Source organism: Ochotona curzoniae, unplaced genomic scaffold (genome assembly GCF_017591425.1).
Source record: "Ochotona curzoniae isolate NIBS_2020 unplaced genomic scaffold, NIBS_Ocur_1.0 scaffold_4506, whole genome shotgun sequence".
In the NCBI taxonomy this organism is placed as follows: Eukaryota; Metazoa; Chordata; class Mammalia; order Lagomorpha; family Ochotonidae; genus Ochotona; species Ochotona curzoniae.
This window is the reverse complement of record NW_024467119.1, coordinates 134,361-155,098: the sequence shown is the minus strand read 5'-3', so window position 1 is coordinate 155,098 and position 20,738 is coordinate 134,361. Positions and strand designations below refer to the sequence as shown.

Sequence of the window (20,738 nt, the reverse complement as noted above, 5' to 3'; positions counted from 1 at the left end):
TCACTTTCAGTTTCTTAGCATCTTTTTTGATTAGGTGTGTCTCTTGTAGCAACAGATAATTGGGTCCTATTTGCTAATCCATTATGTTAATGTATGTCTTCTGATTGATGAATTTAGACCATTTGTATTAAGAGTTAATTTTGAAAGGCTGCGGTTTTGACCAGCCATGCGTCTGTGTATGCGTGTGTGTGTGTATTTGCATGTGGTTGCATCTTTGCTTAATTGTCTTTCCTTTTGTGGACTTTAGTGGGGATGTCTTCCCTTTTGCCATCTTTGATTATGGTTTGCATCCTTTATTTCTGGGTTTAGCACATTTCTAAGGAGATTTTGTAGAGCTGGGTTTGTGCTGGTGTATTCTTCTAGTTTCTCTTTGCTATGGAGATGTTTACTTTCGTTCTTGAATTCAAATGAGATTTTCGCTGCGTATATTACCCTTGGTTGACAGTTATTTTGTTGCAGGATTCGAAAGATTTTACTCCATTTTCTCCTTGCTTGGAGGTTTCTTCTGAGAAGTCAGCAGTGATACTGATTGATTTTCATCTAAAGTAATATTGTCTTTTCTTTGTACTTGTCTCTGAATTCTTTCCTTGTATTCATTGTAGGGGAGCTTGAGCGCAGTATCTCTGTGAGCATCTCTTTGGGTTGAATCTGTTTTGGGAGTTCTCTGTCCTTCCTGGATTTGGGCTGGAGTTATGTTCCCAGTATTTTGGAAGTTCTCCTGTATAATTTCATTTAGCACTTGTTGCAGACCTGTCTCTTTCCACTGCTTCTGATATTCGACTTTTTGAGGTTGTCTTTCATTTCCTGTATGGTTTTGTTGGCTTTGTTCAAGTTTATCTCCAGCTGTTTTATGAGCTGCATGCTTTCATTCTGATTGTCTCCAGTTTCAGAGAGTCTGTCTTCTGCTGTATTTATTCTATTGGTTAAGCTCTCAACTTGGTGCTCTAAGTCAATGATTTCACTTTTGACTTGTTTTATTTTTTTGACTATGTGGTTTTTTAATTCCTTAAGCTTTTCCCAGTGTTTCTCACTGTCTCTGATGAATTTTATGGTTTTTTTTTTTTAATTCCTTATCTGGTAGCTCTTCAATGTCTTCATCTCACAATTCAGAGGTTGAAATTGGTTTTTGGTTATGATTTGGGGAAGTGCTGGTTCTTTCATCTGAGTCATTACATTTTTTAATACTTCTCCACATCGTGTTGTGGTTTCTTGAAATTTTGGGAATTTAGTCTCTGACTTGCTTGTCCGCAGTCTCTGATCTCGGTGCAGTAGCTTAGAGTGAGTGTGGTCCAGGTACTGGTGCTTGGTGTGCAGACAAAAGCATAATTCTCCATGCTCTATTGGGAACAACTTGCGAGGGTGGTGGTTTGGGTAGCTTTGTTTATCCCTGGATGTATAAATCCCTCTGCTCTCGTGTTCCCCTGCAGTCTGTTGGCTATGGCATTGTGTCATGTGTGCCCTCAGGGATGGGGAGCAGGAGTTGGTAAGGAGCAGGTTTGGGGTGCTCTCCATGCGTCCCCCTGTGCTCATGTTCGCCACTACCAATGGGCCCTTTGGGGCCCTCACCGCTACCAAGGGTTGTGATTATACAAATCAGCACCAGGCCACCAAGGGCTCTAGATTTATGCGTCAGCACCACAGCCCGCCAAGGCCTCCGGCACCCCCACTGTCTTTCTCCGCTACTTCTGCAGGGGATTTCTTCCGCTGGTGCCACCATGGTGGAGCAGTTTCAAGGCATTCTCCGCACGGCCCCTGTGCTCATGGGGATATTTGGTGCTCTCATGGGTTTTGGTCACTTGAGAGTCTGCCAGGGGCCACCTAGTAGGTCCGGGCTCACTCTGTGCAGCTTTCTTGGGTAGTGGGCTCTGGGGTTTCCTCTGCCGGGGCTGGCGCCAAGCAGTGTCAGGGTGCTCTCCGCATGGCCCCTATGCTTATGGGAAACTTGGCGGCCTCATGGTTTCGGTTGCTGGAGATTGCGCCAGGGGGCCACCGAGTAGGTTTGGGCTCTCTCCGTGTGGCTCTCAGGAAGTACATTCTGTGGGGACCCCCACTCAGCTGCTGCCTCTGCCTGGTTTGCCCACCACTGGGGCCTCCGGCCCTCCTGTGGTCCATTGCTGCCGCTTGTGGGGATACTTGTAAAAAACAATCCTTCTAACTCTCTCTGTCTCCTCTGGGTCGGCTGAGGCTCCCACAGCCATTCCCCTTCCTGGGATCGTGACTCACCAAGTTTTGAGTGGGTTGCTGTCTTCTCTGACTTTTTATCTGGCTGCCCTTCTGAGTTCTGTGGATCTTCTTGGTTCTGCAGTGTCCAGGGAACTTCGTGCACCTCTCCCTGCAATTCTATGCTTCTTGCTCACTCCTCTGCCCCATTCCCTCTCTTTTTGCACTCTCCTTTATACCAACCCTCCGTGGTCGGCCATCTTTGAATCCTTGCCCAAAAAGCATTTCTTTTGTTAACTTAATTTGTTTATCTTTTTTCTTTTGTAGTATTTGTGGAAAAAGTGCTGAAGAGGCTTTATCCCCGTATTCCAAGTAGTCAAGAACAGAAGACTTCTGAGCAGCCAGCCTCCGAGGGGCCACAAGGGGCCAGAGTCCTTGAGGCCGTGAGACCCATGCCTGTGCAGCCTGTGACAGGTGAGGTGGTCTCAGGTGACTCCACGCTCTGCCTGTTCTGGAGAATGGTCCCTGTGTACCTGGCTCAGTGGACTGCATCCTGTTGATGGTGAGGGAGGGAAGAAGCTGGCAGTAACACTTCCCAGCTGAAGGCCAGAGTAGGGAGTGGGTTTTCATTGGGTCTGTAGGTAGCATTTCAGTTCAATCAAGGCCAGGCTGTCCTCTGGTGAGGACTTGGTCCCGTCAGACTTGTCCACCTGGTACCAACTCCTCTGGTTCCGTGTCCTTTGTCTTCAGCAGACATCTGACCTAGTAGCTGCTCTGTCTGAGCTCACTGAGGTGGCTGGAGCATTTGAACAGCCATCTTGCAGCTCCTCCTTCTCACTGTAGTGTTGTGGGCCCTGTGAGGCACTCTATGTGTGTGTGGGGGGCTGTGTGAGAAACCCACGTGGGGTACAGGCATATGTGGGTGGGTTCCCCTGGCATCTTGTGGCATGAAAATATGTAGAGCCATATCAGTGCATGGGCTGCCACTTCTCATGGTCACTCCCATGGAAACCCCATAGCAGCTTCATTTGTAATCCCAAACTTGGGAGAAGTGGGAGGCCCTATACTGGGGGAGTGGTCAGCGGGCCTCTATACAGACAGTTCAGAGCTAAATGGAAATGAGCTGCCATATGGTAGACAGACATGGAGCGATCATACGGGAATATTTCTAAGAGAAAGAAGCCAATCTGAAAGGCTACATGTTGCATCTGGAAAAGGCAAAGCTGAGGACAGTAAGAGCAAAAAGATCAATGGCTTGGCCAGGGCCTGCAAGAAGTCAGGGCTGAGTGATGAGAGCAAAGCTACTGTGTGATGTCCTCATGTGGACATAGCTTATTGTGTATTTGTCCAGACCTGTAGAATGGACTCCAGCAGAAGTGGCACTCAGGTAACCTGTGCACTCCACGTGTCAGTGAGCATCCAGGCAGGTCCATCACTTGAAGCAGATAGACCTAGGGTAGGGTACTGACTGTGGGGAGTTGGCCCATGTGGGTGCTGGAGATGAACTTGCAGTCCCTGCACCTTCTGTTCAGTTTTGCTGTGAACTCAAGCGACTTCAGAAACCAAGTCTTCCCCCATCACAGCAGGGGATGGGATGAGTGTGTTTTGTACTGCCTCAGGCCATGTCAGAGATGTCCTGTTTCCACTCTGGAGTTTACAGAACCACCACTCTTTATTTTTTTTTTCACATTTTATTATTATTGCTATCATTTTATGATACAGTTCCATATTCCCTTATCCCCTCCCTAATTCCCTCCTCCCCGCTAGTTCCTTTATATCATTACTAACATATAATTCTTCATACTCAGTCACATGTTCATCATTGCGGGCATGGACAATGGCAGAAAATCCAGAATCCTATTGTCAAAATATAATATAAACAGTTTCACTATAAGTCCATCTTTGTCTGGAAACAGAAATGCCGACCACACTGCATCCTCACATCTGGTTGTTAGTCTCCATTACATAACTATTGTACATTCCCTTAAGTGAAAAGTCATGATACAAAATCAACAATAGAAAGAAAAATAGAAATTTACAATGCCATGAAGTTAAATGACATGTTACTAGATATGACAGTCTCCATTACACAACTACTATACCTTCCCTTAAATGAAGAGCCACAAAACAAATACAACATCTGAGAGAAAAAAGAAATTAACAACACCAAGAAGTTAAACATACTATTAAATGTCTAACGTGTAGCTAAAGAAGTGAAAATCAAGAACCTTCTTGAAGAAAATGGTGCCACTGCGTGATCTACAAGTCACTAAATGATTTAATCAGAAGAAAGTGTTTTGAAGAGATGAAACCAACAGAAAACAACAAAACCCATGTGATAGAGTTTCCGCTGATCTTTGTTGGAGTGTGTCTCCTCCAGACAATAAAAGATGGGTTTTGTTTTTTAATCCAGTCTACTAATCTATGATGTTTGATTGAGCTTAAGCAATTTACATTCAGAGTTAAATATACATAGGTGGTACTTTGGTCCTGACATTTTAGGAATGGGTTGTTTATTAATTTAGTCTTCTGTTGTCATTTTACTGGGATGTTCTTCCCGTTTGCCTTTGATTTTGGTAGGTGCTATTCCTCTTCTCTGTCAAGAGAACATCTTGAAGTATCATTTGTAGAGCAGGTTTGGAAGAGGCAAATTCTTTTAACTTTTCTTTTCTGTGGAAGAATTTTATTTTATTTTCAAAGACGAAAGAAAGCTTTGCTGGATATGTTATCCTAGGCTGACAATTTTTTTCTTTTAGAATCTGGAATATGTCACTCCATTCTCTTCTTGCCTGTAGAGTTTCCTGTGAGAGATCTCCTGTGAGCTTAATTGGCATTCCTTTATATGTCAACTGATTTTTTTTTTCACATGCACATTTAAGGATCTTTTCCTTATGTTCAATTGAAGAGAGTTTGATAATCATATGTCTTGGTGAAGATTGCTTTTGATCAAGCCTGTTGGGAGTTCTGTGGCCCTCCTGGATCTTGTTTCCCAATTCTTTCTCCAGATTAGGGAAATTTTCCTTGATTATTTCATTAGATATATTTGTAAAGCCAATTTCTCTTTCTGCACCTTTTGGGACTCCCATAACTTACATTTGGCCTCTTAATAGTGTCTTTCAATTCTTGAATACTTTTTTTGGCCTGATCCAGCTCTGCTTGCTTCATTCTACTTTGGAGATGCTCCACTGTACTTGTAATTTGCTCTACTGTGTTCTTAATTTCTGACATACCAGTCTTGATTTGCTTTATTGCTTCCTTAAATTCTTTGAACTCTTGCATGAGCTTCTCATTTTTGACCAGAATCTTCAAAATGAGTCTTATGGATTCTGTGTCCCCCATTTTCTCAATGTCTTCCTCAGTTAACTCTGAGGTTGGCATAGGGTTTTGCTCCTTTGCAGGGGAGTGCTCAGTATTATTCATTGTGCCTTTGTCTCTTCTTTTGCTCTTGATCATTGTACTTCTGGTTAGCAGAGTCTTCTTCTTGGGGCAGTTTTCTAAGCTGTGTGACCCACAGGTCTATAATGCGATTTTACTTATTGCTGTGGGCACACAACTTTTTGCTTGCAGCCACTTGTGCCACAACCTCCAGAGAGTTCCAGGTCTGGCTTCTTATGTCAGATATCCACCATGGTCTCCACAGCCCCAGCTCTTGCTCACCACTCTCCACCTCCTGTGATACCGTACTGAGGCTGCACTGTTGTCTCTGCAACCTTTCTCCCTCTTCCGGTTGGAGTGGGTTCCAGGGTTAGAAAGACACCAGGTGTCCTATCCAATTAGGCTGTTGGTGGCGCTGATCTTGTTGGAACCTGTCTGGGTGCCACACGGACCTATTTTGACTGGTGCAATGTCACAGTCAGTATTATTTTCCTGCGGGACCTCAGCGAGTTCTCGTGATCTCAGCACATGCGCAGTTCTCTGTTGTCTCCTACAGTCCCAAAGGTATTGCCACAGTGCATAATGGCGCAAGATGTGCTACCACAACAGTTCTTGATCTGCTGGCAGTCAGATCCGAGGGCTACCCAGACTTGCCCCGGGTGGAACCCGTAGAATGCCACGTCATTGCAGTTCACCAAGTCAGAAAAGAGCTCACTCCCCACTCAGAGCATGCTCAGTCCTTTCCCTTGCCCTTTCCTCCTTAGGCAAAATGGCGCCCAATTCAGCTCCTGGGGGCTAACTGGGCTATGAAATTCACTCTGTTCTTGCACTGCCTGAGATATGCTGCTCTGTCTCTGCTCCTGGTCAATTCAAAGAGACCAGCAGGACAGACAGTTTCCCATCTGGGTTCACCTCCCAAGCTCCCAGTGAAGGTCTCTTCCCACCTGGTTGCTGTTGGAGTTCAGATCGCCATGCTGGAGTATCATTCACTGCAACACCACACTGCTGTGCCCGCCTCTTTCCTGTGTCTGTCAGTCTCCAGGTACCCCTCTGCTGTTGTTCTGTCCTTTCCTATTTCCTCAAATGTGTCCTCTCTGCTTCATCCTGATTAAATGTTTCTCCGTCTGATTAAACGTGTCCTTACTCTATTCCACCATCTTGATTCTCCACAGAACCACCAGTCTTTATATTAACAACAGTAACAATAAGGTTTTAGAATCTATTTGCCTTTCCCTCTCCTTTGAAATTAGCAAAAAATTTAATGATGATTATTCCCAGTAATGTAACTGCTGGTATGAAGATGAAATGAAATTAAGCGAAACTGTGTGGATGGATTACTTTTAAGTAAAAATCAGCATCTATAAATACTGGGCTACTCTCCTCCCAGAAGCTATATTACAAATCACTGGCTTTTTATGCAGTATGCAGTTGCTGCATTACAAGTACATAAATTGCCTAAAATTTTTCACTTTTAAAATCACTGTTTAAACACTTTGAGGACTCACTTTCATCTCTGAGTATGACCAAGAGACAATTCAAGTGCTGTTTGTATTTTACTAAGACAGATTTTGTTCAGCAGTGTGCTGGCAAATGAGGGATTTGGAGCTACAGGATCATTCCCAGGTGGTGCTGGAAGGTTGATTTGGAGCAGCAGGGATGTTTCCCAGGTGGTGCTGGAAGGCTTTTGCTTTTAGAGATGCAGATGGCCTTGACTTTGACTTGAGTCTTCATGTGCTACTGAGGGAGAACGCTCTGCAGAGCCCCAATGTCCAGGCATGTTTCAAGGGCACCGTTGGAAGGCTGTTGATATGAAGACACTGTCAAGCTGATGTGAGAATCTTACAGAGTAGCTTGAAGGGTCCCAAGGCTTGGGAACCCTTTCCTCATCATTCTTGGAGCACACAGAATGATCAGCCTGAATATTAGCCTGCTGTCGGTATGCCATGGTTCCCTGGTCCTAATGTGGGCCAGGGGCTGGGGACTCTGCACCTGCTCAAAGTTTGTTTTGTCAAGCAAATGGATGGTCTGAGTGGATGAAGGGTTGTTGAGTGTGAATACAGTGTCTGTCACGTCCACTAGTGGTCTAGGAGCTACCTGTGTGCATCGCAGCCCAGCTGTGACCTTGGCAGATGAGGGGATGACTTTGTTGCTGACACCTGTTTTGTGCACCGAAGTGCCTGCAGCTCTGTTATCTAACGGGGCGTCCTCATCCAGGTGCAGGTGTGAAAGCAGGCCTGTGGCTGGTGGGATGTGTCTGGGGAGAGGTTAGAGGACAGTGGGAGAGTGCCACCCTGTCAGGATGAAGTGCAGAAGTAAATTCCAGGGCTCCACTCGTTACATCACTGTGATGCCTTTTCTTTCCAGCAGTAGGCATATGTCAGTCCAGTCATGTGGACATGGGAGATCATTCGATTGTAAGTGTCTGAGTCCCTTGGCCCTGGTGTGCCTGCAGGAGGATGTGCTACACGGGGAAGGATGGGACTGTCCTACCATTGGCCCTTGGGGGTCATGAAGATGTGGTTCCTGTGGCCTCTGCACTCAGGCCACGTCCAGTCCCCTGCTCTCAGAACCAGCTTCTTTCCCAACAGCAGAGGGATGAAAGACAAAGCCCATGCTGTGTCACATGGCTGTCAGCTATGAACACAGGGGCGGGTGTCTTTGAGAGTTCTGGTGCTTCTCAGATGCCACTAAGCATAACGTGTGTATCCCATATGAGAATACTTGTTAACACGTGCTGACATCTAACATTCCCATGCTCTAAAACATGCCATGTGAACCATCTGTCAGTGAAGTGTGAGTGATGTGTACGCATCACTGCTATTTAGCAGGACGTTTTTGGGTTAGGGTTAGACAACTGTCCCTTACCCTCCTTCAAAGCTGCTAGCTGCCACTGGGCTGATGCATAGATTATCTGCTCTAGACATTTTCTGTCAATGGAATCATACAATAATATGGCTTTTTGAGTCTGTTTTATTGCATGAACTCAGCATACTGTTGCTTTTTTGGTAAGATTTACTCTACTTATTTATTTGAAAGGCAAAGAATGAGACAAAGAGAGAGAGAGAGAAATCTCCCATCTGCTGATTGACTTCCCAAATGGCCACAGCAGCAATTTCCAGGCCAGGCCAAAGCCAAGAGCCAGGAGTTCCCTCCTGGTCTACCACATGAGAGGCCAGGACCCAAGTATCGGGGCCCTCTTCCACTGCCTTCTCGAATATATTAGCAGGAAACTCAATTGGAAACAGAGCAGCCAGGACTTAAACCAGTACTCCAGCATGGTATGCGGCATTGGAAGCAGCAGCCTTAACCTGCTGTGCCACACAATGGCCCTAGATAATGCTTTGGAGGTCACCCATGTTGGAGCACATGCAAGGACTTCACTCCTATGTCACAGCTGAATGATGTGGTCTTGTGTGAATGGCTTTACCTCATTTATTTGCCTATACAATGTTGATACCACGGCATCTGGGATTGAGAACTATGAATTCCTCAGCCATGTTCTTTTTTCAAGATTTGAGGTTTCTTAAATATGAATCTTAGGACCAGTTTGTCCATTTTTTGTTTAAAAAAAAAAAAGAGCATTTAGGGAGGTTAGGGATTACGGGGATCTGGGAACACGTTGTATTAGATATTTGAAGTGTTCAGGGTCCAGTCTGTGACCTCAGGACACCTTTCCCATTATAGGTTTTTGACTGAAAGTTACGTATTTTTTAAAAAGTTTATTGTAAAGTATTTTATTCTTTCTCATGTTATTGTCAGTGCATTGCTTTTATTTTAGTTTGTTGTGTTTTTTGGAATGCTCATTGCTAGTGTGTGCATGTATAAGGGACTTTTGCACACTCAGCTTGTGTTCTGTAACTTTGTTGAACTTGTTTATTAGCACTAATATTTTTCTCATGGATCTTCATTTTTTAAAAATTTATTTTTACTGGGAAGACAGTTTTATGGGGAGAAGGACAGATAGAAGGAAAGATCTTCCATCTACTGGTTCATTCACCAGTACTGATCCAATCTGAAGCCAGGAGCTTCTTTTGAGTCTTAACACATAGGTGCAGGGTCCCAAGGCTTTGGGCCATCCTCCATTGCTTTCCCAGACCAGAAGCAGGGAGCTGGATGGGAAATGGAACAACCAGAACCTGAACCCACACCAATATGGGATGCTGGTGCTAGGAGGGCAGGGTTAGGCAATTGAGCCAATGCACCAGCTGCTTTATGGTTTTCTGTATTTAAGATTATGCTACCTGTGAAGAGTTTTACTTCTTCCTTTCTGATTAGGATGCCTTTTATTTGTTCTTTTTCTTTGAGCAGTTTTCCTGGCCAGAATTTCTTGTATGCTGTTGAAGAAAGTGTTAGGAGCTTTCTGCTCTCATTTCTGATCTTTGGGAGAAGCTATGTGCTTTTGGTCAGTGTGCATAATGATAGCTGTGGATTTTTCTTACATGTCTTTTAAATCATGGAGGAGCAATGCATTTTTGAAAATAATGTGTCTTGGAAATTTTGAAGAAAAAGTAATTTTACAGTTGGAAAGGAGATGTCTTGGCTGGAAGCAGGATGAAAGTCTGTAGTGTTCTAGTGACTGTCGTGACAAGTCCCCAGAGGAGTGCTGGTGCAGAGGCAGAGAGGAGGGCTGTGTGCACATCCCGAGAGCCAGGACAGCAGTCCTTCCTGGGACACGGTAGAGAAAGGCAGAAAGGAGGGCTGGGCTATGAGTCCTGGGACATGGTAGAGGAACACATTCTTGACTGGATCAGAGTGTGGGGTTGTGGCTGTTCTTCAGCCTCTGTACATTTACCGCTCCTGGTTTTGAGGATGTTCTCATTTTCCATTCAGAGACAAGATCATCAATCTATAAACAAGCAAACAACTGATATGTATACATTTAGTAAATGTCTTTCACATATTCTGTTACATCTTGCATATGTTTTCGATGCAAGATGGTTCCAGGGTTGTCATTGTTCACACAGCAGCTTCTGTTGACCAGTGACATGCCACATATGTCTCCACCCTGTCTCCTCACCGTGGGTCACTCCCCTATGCTGACTATACCTTTGCTTCTGATGCCTTCTCCCTTTAAGGGCTTAGGCTTTCTCTATTGTTTTTTTTACCCATAGAAACTGAAAGTTTTGTTTTCTTTCACCATAGACACACTGGCTTTTCACCCTGGCATCCAAGGGTGACTGTGTTGGAGTTGTGTTAATTCAGTATTCATGCCTTGCATTTCTTTGAACATGGACATGTCATTTCAGTGAAATCACCTATTCTGCTCTGTACAGTTTGTAATGCAGGTACCAGAACTGTGATAGAGTTAAACATCTTTCTAGTGTTTCAGAACTTTCTTTTAAATACTTAATACTTGTTTTTCCTCACCTCTCCCACAATTCAGTGTCAGGATTTCCTTTGGGATCACATTGTTGGGGAATCTAAGCTGCTTTGTCTCTGGACTTCTCTTAGGCTGCTGAGTCTAGTCAGGCTGCTGTGTCTAGTCGGGCTGCTGCTCCACAGACTGCTGATTAGGCTCTTCCTAATCACCTTCTTCAGTCAGTGCTCTTGGTCCTCTGTGTCCACCTGTCTTCTTCGGCCAAGTGGGCCTTCATATCCTTTGTCATCCTGGACTCTTTTTTTTTTTTTTTTTTTTGGTTTGCTTTTGTTTTGTTGAAACACATTCCTGAGAAGAGGTTTCTGAAGTTAAATTTGTTAGAGATATTGAATGGCAAACTTACCACCACTCTTATTCTTTGGAGTTTTGAATTAGAAATATTTTGCTCATGCTTGTGTAGACCCTGAGTGCCCCATGTCATTGCTGCATGCTGGCCTTGTGTTCCTAGGGCCTTTGGATGGAGCATCTCCTGCCACGGTGTGTTCCACTTTTCTCTGTCATCCTGAATTCTGTTGTCTGCTGGGTTAGATTGCTGTGGCTCTGTAAGTCTGGAGATGGTGGTTATTTTTATCTTCCCCCTTGGCAACTTCCTTCCATTTATTTTCTCTTTTCCTTTTGGAATTCTTGTTTTTCAGACTTTGAATCTCCCAATAGAGCTATTCTTCTCCTCCTCTTCCTCCTTTTTTATTTCAGAGGAAGGGAGGGAAGAAGGGGAGAGAGAGACAGAAAATGAGAATGTTCCTAGTTGCTGGTTCACCCCTTGGGAACGTGCAGTGTGCTGGACTGGGCTAAAGCCAGGAGCTGGGAATGCAATCCAGTCTCCTACACTGGTTGCAGAAACCCAGTTATTCAAGTTGCTTCTTCCTGGGATCCCTATTAACCGGAAGCTGCAAACAAGGGCAGGAACTGGGAAAAGACCATAGTTACTTGAATACAGGACACTTGTATCCTAACTGGTGTGTTGACCACTGGACCAAATTTTATTTTTTAAAATTTCTGGGACCAATGCAATAGTATGTCAGGCTAATCCACCAATTACATATGAGATGCTGGTGTTAGCATCTCATATGGGTGCTAACTCATGTCCAGGCTGCTCCACTTCCCATCCAGCTCTGTTTATGGCCTGGGAAAGCAGTGGAGAATGGCCCAAGTCCTTGGGACCCTGCAGTTGCATGGGAGACCTGAAAGAGATTCCTGGCTTCACGTTGGCTCAGTTCTAACTGTTGTGGCCCTTTGGGGAGTGAACCAGTGGTTAAAAGGTCTTCTCTATCACTCCTTCTGTGTAAAAATTGTCTTTCAAATAAAAATAAATAAGTCTTTAAAACATTTTTTTATTCTTTGTGTTGAATAATTTTTGAAAGTAATAATTGCTATATTGACCAATTTTATATGGCTTAATAGTTTTAATGATTTTTTTTTTAAAAAAAGAGGTACAATGGAAATTTTTTCAGAATAAATTTTCTTGTAACAATTATGGTATGATAGTTATTTTACAGGGGGTAAATTGGAGGGTTAGAATTCCAGGAGAAAAATAATGTGAGATTTCTGACTAAGCTGAGAGCTTGTTGATTTATTTTTTTAATTTTTAACACATTTCAGAAGAGACAGGCAGATACCTGCTGGTTCAGTTCTCTAAATGCCCCTGTTGGAACCAGAAACTCATACTTGGTGTCCACTATTTGCCGGAGACCAGCTCCAGCTGAGTTCAGGGCTCCAGGAAGCACGTATGGCGTTGGCGATAAGAAGAGAAGAGCTAGACCATTTTAATTCTATGATTATAGTGGATCCTGCAAGAAAGCTGTCATTTATTTATACAGAAAAACTCACAAGCTTTCATACAGACTTTTTTACATTATGCTCAAGTGGGTGTTTCCAAAGATAATTCTGCAAATTACCTCACTTTAGAGCAGGCCATTATCCTTTCTGACCTTGCAGCCAGGAATTCCTCACCTGGCAGCACATATTAATCAGAAAATATACTCCTGCTACTTTTCTCTTTCTACAACTTGCTATTTAAAGCAGAAAATATATCACAAACGGAAAAACATAAAGATTAAAAGCAAAAAAACTTTATAAATGTAAATTCCCATTACAATCGCTTGCTTAACAATCCCTTAATCAGTTGGAAAGCATGTTTGACATTGTTAGTACAAACATCCTTGAGCTCCTCTGGCCAAGGGATCATGGGAGCATCCAAGACAGCATACATTGTTAAAGGCCCACTCACCAAGGTATTGTTCATGACATTAGCTCCTAAGCTCACATCAGTTACAGAGACCACCTCGTAAGGGCAAACAACTATGCATCAACATGTTTTAGTGGTAGTTGAATGTCTGTGAAACTGCACTGAAGTAATTGAAGAAACATTTACCAAGCCTTGCCATACAACTGGGAGCTCCTTGTGGCCTTGCCAGCAGGGGAGCGTTCTCTTCACAGCTTTCTTTGTTCTAGTGATCACGACCCCCTCCCACAGCCTCTAGGGTCTACATTGGCAGGAAGCTCCATGTAAATCACCGGCAGGACACCTATCCCTCTTCAAGATGTCAAGCTGGGAGAAGACACCTGTCAGTTTGCTGTAGTGTTCAGGTTCTATTAGAGGAGTATGAAAGAGAAAATTAAAAATTTATACTCAAATATCTATGGTACAGCAAAACTAGAATTTTTACATGGTGGCTTTTAAACAAGTGTTAGGTTCACAGTTAAAAGGCATGGTGCCACGTAGGTCCTTCTCTGTGGACTGACTGTCCTCTACCCGTCTTTCCCATGGTGTCATCTGGGTCCCTTTCTGGTGGACTGTTTTTGCTCTGCTCTGCTCTGCCTGTCTCTCCCACCCTGTCACGTGGGTTTCTGCCCATCTGCTGTTGCCTCCTGACTGAAAGTGGGTGTCTGCTTCCTGGACCTCCTAAATGGCCCTTCCTTTGACATGTCACAAACCCTTCTGGGTCCTGCTCTGTGGGAAGTCTCTCCATGTATGCCTAGGGTAAAGTCTGCTTCTCTTGGTGCCTGTGGTAAGAGTTGCCAGGCCTGTGTACATGTGGTTGTACTTCGGTGCTGGGTCACAGGTTTGTGCACTGCTGGACACTGGCATTAGTGCATGTCCTGTGAATCCAGGTGTGTGGCCTGCTTCATTGGCTTGTTAATTAACTCATATTTTAGGAATTATTGTGTGTGTTGCAAGCTCCAGTTCTTGGCCAGTTGGGCAGATGGTATCAGAACATCTCTATATGGATTGTCTGGTTTTAAAAGTAACATCTTAATTTGGAGGCTACTGTACTGCAGTTTATAGATATTTATGCTTCCTGTTTTTTTCTTGTATCATTGAAGAAGTATTTCTATATTCTGGTAACAAAGAGACTTAAAATTTTTTTTTTTTAAGTTCTGTGTTGAGATTACGTCTGCTTTGTGAGGCCATGACCTGCCTCTCTGGTTGTCCCACCTCCTCACCGCTCTGTGTCAACTCAGTGCAGGGACACCTGGTCTTGGTCTTATGACGGGTGTGTGTGTCTGCCTTCCGTCCTCATTTACAGCTTTGGCTTGCCTTGCATGGAGAGTCAGGGAGCATGTGCTATGTTGGACATTTTCTGCTGTTTGCAGGACAACTTCCTGTTATCTTGTCCTCTTCTCATCAGAAATGGAGGTCTCTGGTCTAGGGATGTTTATAGGACCAGGACTAGCTGGGGACCCAGTGGAAGAAGCCACCCATCTGCACCCAGGCTGCTAATGGCTGCTCAGTCTGTCATTCGTCTCAGGGGCAGCCAATACAAACTGCCCAGTTTTTAAAAGCAGACACCCCAGTGCAGGCAGTGCTGCTGTGAAGGTTCATGTGTGTGCAGGCAGAGTATGTGAAGCACGCTGTAGGATGGTAGGGTGGCTGAGGAGGTGGTGATGTGTTCACCGACAGAACATGACTGCTGTGAAGTCACAGCATGCAGGGGTTGGTTATGGGGTTCCGTATGTGTGCCCAGGTACCTTCTGGTGTGTCTGTGTGTACTCATGTGTGTCGCGCCCACGACTCCTATCGTCCCACAATAAGAGGCAGACACGAGTGAAGTCTTCTGCGGTAGTCTTTATTGTGCACACCAAGATGAGGAAGAGGAAAGGGCCCCGACCCCGGCAGGCTGCCTGCTCTTATGCGCTGACCGGCTCCGCCCTTGCCAATGATAGGTTAGCGTCATGATCACGCAGGGTCCTGGGCGACCGGATTCGCCAGTCCCCAGTGTTCACGCGCCGGCCATGAGTCGGTCATGCCGTAGTTCACTGCGCGTGTGCTGGGTGCCTGCGCAGTACTACGAAAGCTATGTGACTCTCCACCAGGCACCAAGGTGTGGCTTCTCCGGCCGGCGCCATTTTGGGTACGGCATGTGGCCAGTGCATACGGATGCAGCTGGCAACACATGTGTGTTCTGAGGAGTTGGATTCTGGCATTGTTTCACATCTAATGAAAACTGGGGTGAAGCGACTTCTGTCCACTGCAAGCTCATCTGGCCACATTCTGTGAGAAATGGGGATGGTAGCAGGGTTTCTTGCACTGGGCAGAGGTCATTTGGCCTCCTGGGAGAGGACCCTGTGCAGAAGCAGGGGCTGCATTGCTCAAGGTTTTGCTCTGGTACTCCTCTGTGGAGGAGATTACTGACTCCTGACGCTTATCCCCATGGATTTAATCATGTGGAGTTCCCTGATTCCAGGAGAGGCCAGCTTGCCTCAGGACAGAGGCTGGGCGTCACATGCATGCCCTTGTAGAAATGTTTTGCCATTTATCCTATATGTGTAGGAAATGCCATTTCCTGGTTTTCTCTGAGGATAATTCACCTTCCGCTCCTTGTACTGAGGTGCCTCTAGCTGCTGTGTGGATTACTGTAAGGCATAGCAAATGACCAAGCTGCAGCTGCCAATAACTCAGCACAGTGGTTGAATCTGTGGCCTGCAGACAGGAGGACCCAGAGAGAACCTTACTTGTAATTTGAAATCTGCAGATGAAGGCAGTTCTTCTGCCTTCTGTGCTGTCTTGTCAGTAGGAACTCAAGAAAAGAGCCACATGCCCAATGGAGACGCCATTTAGGATAGCATCTCTGCAGGTGACGTTCAGAGCAAATAGAAAAATGTGGAGCTTGTTTCCACACGGTGATCCTCCCTGACTGTTACATCAGGAACTGTTCACAGCCAACTTCCAGCCTTCCTCTCTGGTCCACATTCACTCCCTTGAGGGCTTTCTCTGTTGTGATGACATCACTGTAGGTATGTATGCAGGTTGTGGTGTCATGCTTGCCAGCCTGGCCTCGTTCGCAAACCACATGACGTACAGCTGCCTGCCAGTACCCACACCACCTGCTTACCTTCCTTCCTGTTCCAGAGAGCGGATGCTGCCTTCCGACCAAGGCCCAGGAGCTTGCTCTGCTTCTCATCGTCTCCATCAGCACACATACCGCTGGCCCCTGTCAGGGAAACTAGGTGTCTGAATATGCCCTGCACTTCACGCTTAGTGGCCCCTGTGAGGAGCTGAGCGCTCAACTCCTGGCAGTCCTCTGGAGGACACAGGAGGCCCACTGGCTAGGTGGAACTTAATCTGACCCCCTACAACTAAGTCTGCATCAGAATTACTCACCTTCCCAGGGTCTGGGATGATGACCATGTCTGCACTGAGGGGACAGGGCAGGTGGTGGGTGTGTCTCAGGTAGCCGGGCTGGAGTCTTTAGTGTGGCTCAGGACAGGGGCAGGTGGTAAGTGTGTTAGGTAGGGGGGGCGGGGTGTGGAGTCTTTAGTGTGGCTCAGGGGACAGAGCAGGTGGTGAGTGTGTCGGGTAACAGGGTTGGAGTCTGTCATGTGACTCAGGACAGTGCAGGCAGTGTGTCCTGGGTGGTCCTGGAGTCTTTCATTTGGCTGAGTGGAGAGGGCATGTGGTGTGTCTCAGTTGATGTTCTCAAATCATTATGTGGGTGAAATAGGAAGACAGGGTAGATAACAAGTGTTTCTGCTGCTGGTGTCCTCCAGTCCGTGTGTGGCTGAAGTGGGGACCTTTGCATAAGAGCTGCAATTAGAAATCTGCGTCCCTAACAGCTCAGGCACATTAGGTGAAGTGTCCGCCTTCATGATCTGCAACGTGTTTATGCACTGTCATCAGAACATAGATGTGTGTGGCTACTCTCAGTGCGTGGTAGGGTGAAAAATATTTTACAACCAACAGTTTACCTAAGCTCTTTGCATTCTGAATGGAACCACAACTGAAATCCTCAATGGAAACATAAAGGTACTGTAACATTGTGCTTTGAGCACAGATGAAAGATTCTCAATTGTACCTTATAAGATTTAGAATTCTTTTGTGTGTGTAAAAACAAATAATAAAGTGGAAAATTATTGAAACTGCTACTCACCTGGTCTTCATTTCCAGAGAGACACAGGAAAGATGGGGTATAAGGCAACCCCCAGGCCAGACTCACAGCTGGCTCAGCCCTTAGAAGAGGTGCTGAGCCTTAATGACAGGTGGAAACCAGGGTGAACTGACTCCCATCTTTCTGCGTCACGAGGTTGTACAGCAAACATTCCTCTTTCCATTCTGGTCAGGGTTGGCTACAGGAATGTGGAACCCAACCTCGGTGAAGAAAGTGGCTGGGGAGGGCATCCATTTAAATTGTGTGTCCATAGAGCCAAATGGCTCTCCTTCCAGTTGATGCCTGGGAATTGCTCATTTCTGTTCACAGGGAAGCTGTGAGGGCCAGCACACTGATGTGTGTGCACACGGTGTAGACATGCTGTGAGGGCCAGCACACTGATGTGTGTGCACACGGTGTAGACATGCTGTGAGGGCCAGCACACTGATGTGTGAACACACGGTGTAGACGTGCTGTGAGGACGTGTACACTAAAGTACAGATGTGGAGTGAGGTTCTAGAAAACTTCTGCCTTGGGTTTCTGTTTAAATATGTGGCTTAGTAATGCCTGATCTCAGTGGTAAAAACTCAGAAGTTTGTCTGATACGTAACCTCAGGTGAATCTTGGTGCTGTCGACTGTTCATTCTTCCTGGCTTTTTGAGTAGCTGAGGTACAGCCTTGGCTCACAGACCTGTGTATATGGCAGCGGGTCGCTGAACTGGGCTGGAGAAGCAATGCTAGGCAGTTGGAACGGTTTGTGAGACTCACTGATTTCTTGTGTCCCTTTTATCCTTACAGATGATGACATCAGCTGCCTGCCTGAGAGGCGTTTCTACACTGTGAGCCTTCCTCCTGATGGGTATCTGCCTAACACACCCAGCTGCCTGGACTCTGCCAGTGTGTCCACTGGGGAAGAAGCAGAAGGTAAAAAGATGGGGTGGGGAAGGTGGACAATTCACAGGTAAATCATCTTAACTTTGTGTATTTAAAGGGTGTAGTTAATCACATCATTACCCAAATAGCCACCCTGTGTCTGGTTACCTATTTTACAACCAAGAAGAAGATTATTAGAAGATTGTTTTATGTATCTGAAAGGCAAAGAAAGAGAGATTGAGCTTCCATCTGCAAGGTCACTCCCCAAGTGTCCCAAGAAATCGGTGACTTGGTCAAGCTGATGACAGAGCCTGGGAGCTCCATTATAGTCTCCCACGTGACAGCAGAGACCCAAGCACAAGGCGTCACTGCTGCCTTTGGTGTCACATCCGTAGGGAACAGGACCAGAAGCAGAGCAGCTTTACGGAATGCTGCTGTCCCAAGAGGTGACCAAGTCACCGCTGATCTCAGCCTAACCCTAACCCTTGAAAAGCGAAATGGTTGCTATTCCTCTTCAAATTAGCCATTTGAAAACTGAGAATAATGTAGGGTTTCAAATAGAAATTTTTCCTGGATGATTTTTGGCAAGTATAAACTAAAAAAACCGCAAAATAAGACTTAGTTAATTGAATGTCAAAACAAAACGGTTTTTTAGTACATTAGTATTTCTGGCTTTCTAGTTTAAAAATCCTATAAAATCAACTGGTATTTAGTCTAACTATTAAGATTCCTATGTCCCACGTAAGAGTACTGGGAAAGCAATGGAGAATGCCCCAGGTTCATGGGCTGCTGCACTCACAGGGGAGACCTAGGGGAGGCTTCTGACTCCTGGCTTCAGATCAGCAAAGCTTTGGCTGTTGTGGCCATGTAGGGAGTAAACCAGTGGATGGAAGATTTTTCTGTCTCCCTTCTCTATAAATCGTTCTTGCAAATAAAAATTTTAAAAATCTGAAAGGAAAGGAGGAAGGAAGAAACTGAGTGGGAACAGAATATCAGTGTTCATTCTAAAGAAATTGAGCAGAGGGATCTGTAAAGACTGTTAGCCAGCCTCTGGGAAATGGAGGGGAAAGAGAAGAGGAGGAATGGCCATAACAGAGACACTGAAAATCCAAACCTCTCTTGGCATGCAGTCACAGAAAGCACGGATGAATCTTTGCTAAGAACACTGTGGTAAACTGATACTGCTTTATGCTTCAGCGAATGTGTTAGAAATAATAGTGTGATTTATGTGTACTTCTATTAAATGTGGATTATTACTTAGCAGTACAGTTCTAGAGTGAGACAGCTAAGAGGAACAGGTAGATAATTAGAGATTAATGTGTAAGCTTTTAGTGCTGAAGGAGACGAGGGGCAGTACACATACAGGGTCTACTGAGGGGTGAAGAATGACCAGGATGAGGGACAGCAGGCCTGGGGAGAGGTGAGAATGACCAGGATGAGGGACAGCAGGCCTGGGGAGAAGTGAGAATGACCAGAGGTGAGGGACAGCAAGCCTGGGGAGAGGTGAGGATACCAGAGGTGAGGGATAGCCGACCTGGGTAGAGGACACAATAACCAGGATGAGGTACAACAGGCCTAGGTAAAGGTGAGGATGATTAGAGGTGAGGGACAGCTGGCCTGGGTAGAGGTGAGGATGACCAGAGTTGAGGGACAGCTGGCCTGGGTAGAGGTGAGGGTGACCAGAGTTGAGGGACAGCAGGCCTGGGCAGAGGGCACGATAATCAGGGGTGAGGGATAGTAGGCCTGGATAGAGGGCAAAATGACCAGGGTGAAGGACAGTAGGCCTGGGGAGAGGTGAGGATGACCAGGGTGAAGGACAGCAGGCCTGGGGAGAGGTGAGGGTGACCAGGAGTGAGGGACAGCAGGCCTGGATAGAGGGCAAAATGACCAGGGTAAAGGACAGCAGACGTGGGGAGAGGTGAGGATGACCAGGGTGAAGGGCAACAGGCCTGGGTAGAGGTGAGGATGACCAGGAGTGAGGGACAGCAGGCCTGGGGAGAGGTGAGGATGACCAGAGGTGAGGGATAGCAGACCTGGGCAGAGGGCACGATAACCAGGGGTGAGGAGCAGCAGGCCGGGGGAGAGGTAAGGATGACCAGAGGTGAGGGCCAGCAGGCCTGGAAAGGTAAGAATGTCCAGGCTTTAGGACAGCAGGCCTGGGCAGAGGACACGATAACCAGAGTGAGGGAGAGCAGGCCTGGGCAGAGGGCACAATAAGAAAATGAAGGAATGAAGGACAGCAAGCCTGGGAAGAGGAAAGGATGACCAGGGTGAGGGACATTAGGCCCTGAGGAAGGGATAGAGACACCTGAAAGGCCTGCATGCCAACAAGTTGCCTGAGTAGCCACTGTGAACTGAACCCTGGTGAACTGGGTTTTGCCTGCACCATCCCATTCCCTTGGCTGTGAGCTGAGCCTTGGCTGGGTAAGCAGCAGCCCGATGCTCTGCAATCACACTCCTCAGCCTTATCCTCTTAAATTCTTTCTCTGTTTTCCTGTTTTCCCCGTGTTGAGCGTGTCCACGAGCCTGAGTGTTGTTAATTTGTCACATTGGGCTCGACTTGTCTTGTGTTTATGCAGATGCTGTTT

At 45.9% G+C, this 20,738-nt stretch overlaps 1 protein-coding gene across 2 annotated transcripts in view; it reads left to right on the top strand.

Moving 5' to 3' along the window:
- Window positions 1–20,738, top strand: part of ERICH1 (glutamate rich 1) — a 57,838-nt gene that overhangs the window by 24,420 nt on the left and 12,680 nt on the right. For both annotated transcript variants that reach the window (XM_040966714.1, XM_040966713.1), the window contains exons 2-3: window positions 2,488–2,634; window positions 18,076–18,201. In XM_040966714.1, coding sequence (XP_040822648.1) covers window positions 2,488–2,634; window positions 18,076–18,201 — 273 coding nt within the window. The remainder of the gene's footprint in view (window positions 1–2,487; window positions 2,635–18,075; window positions 18,202–20,738) is intronic.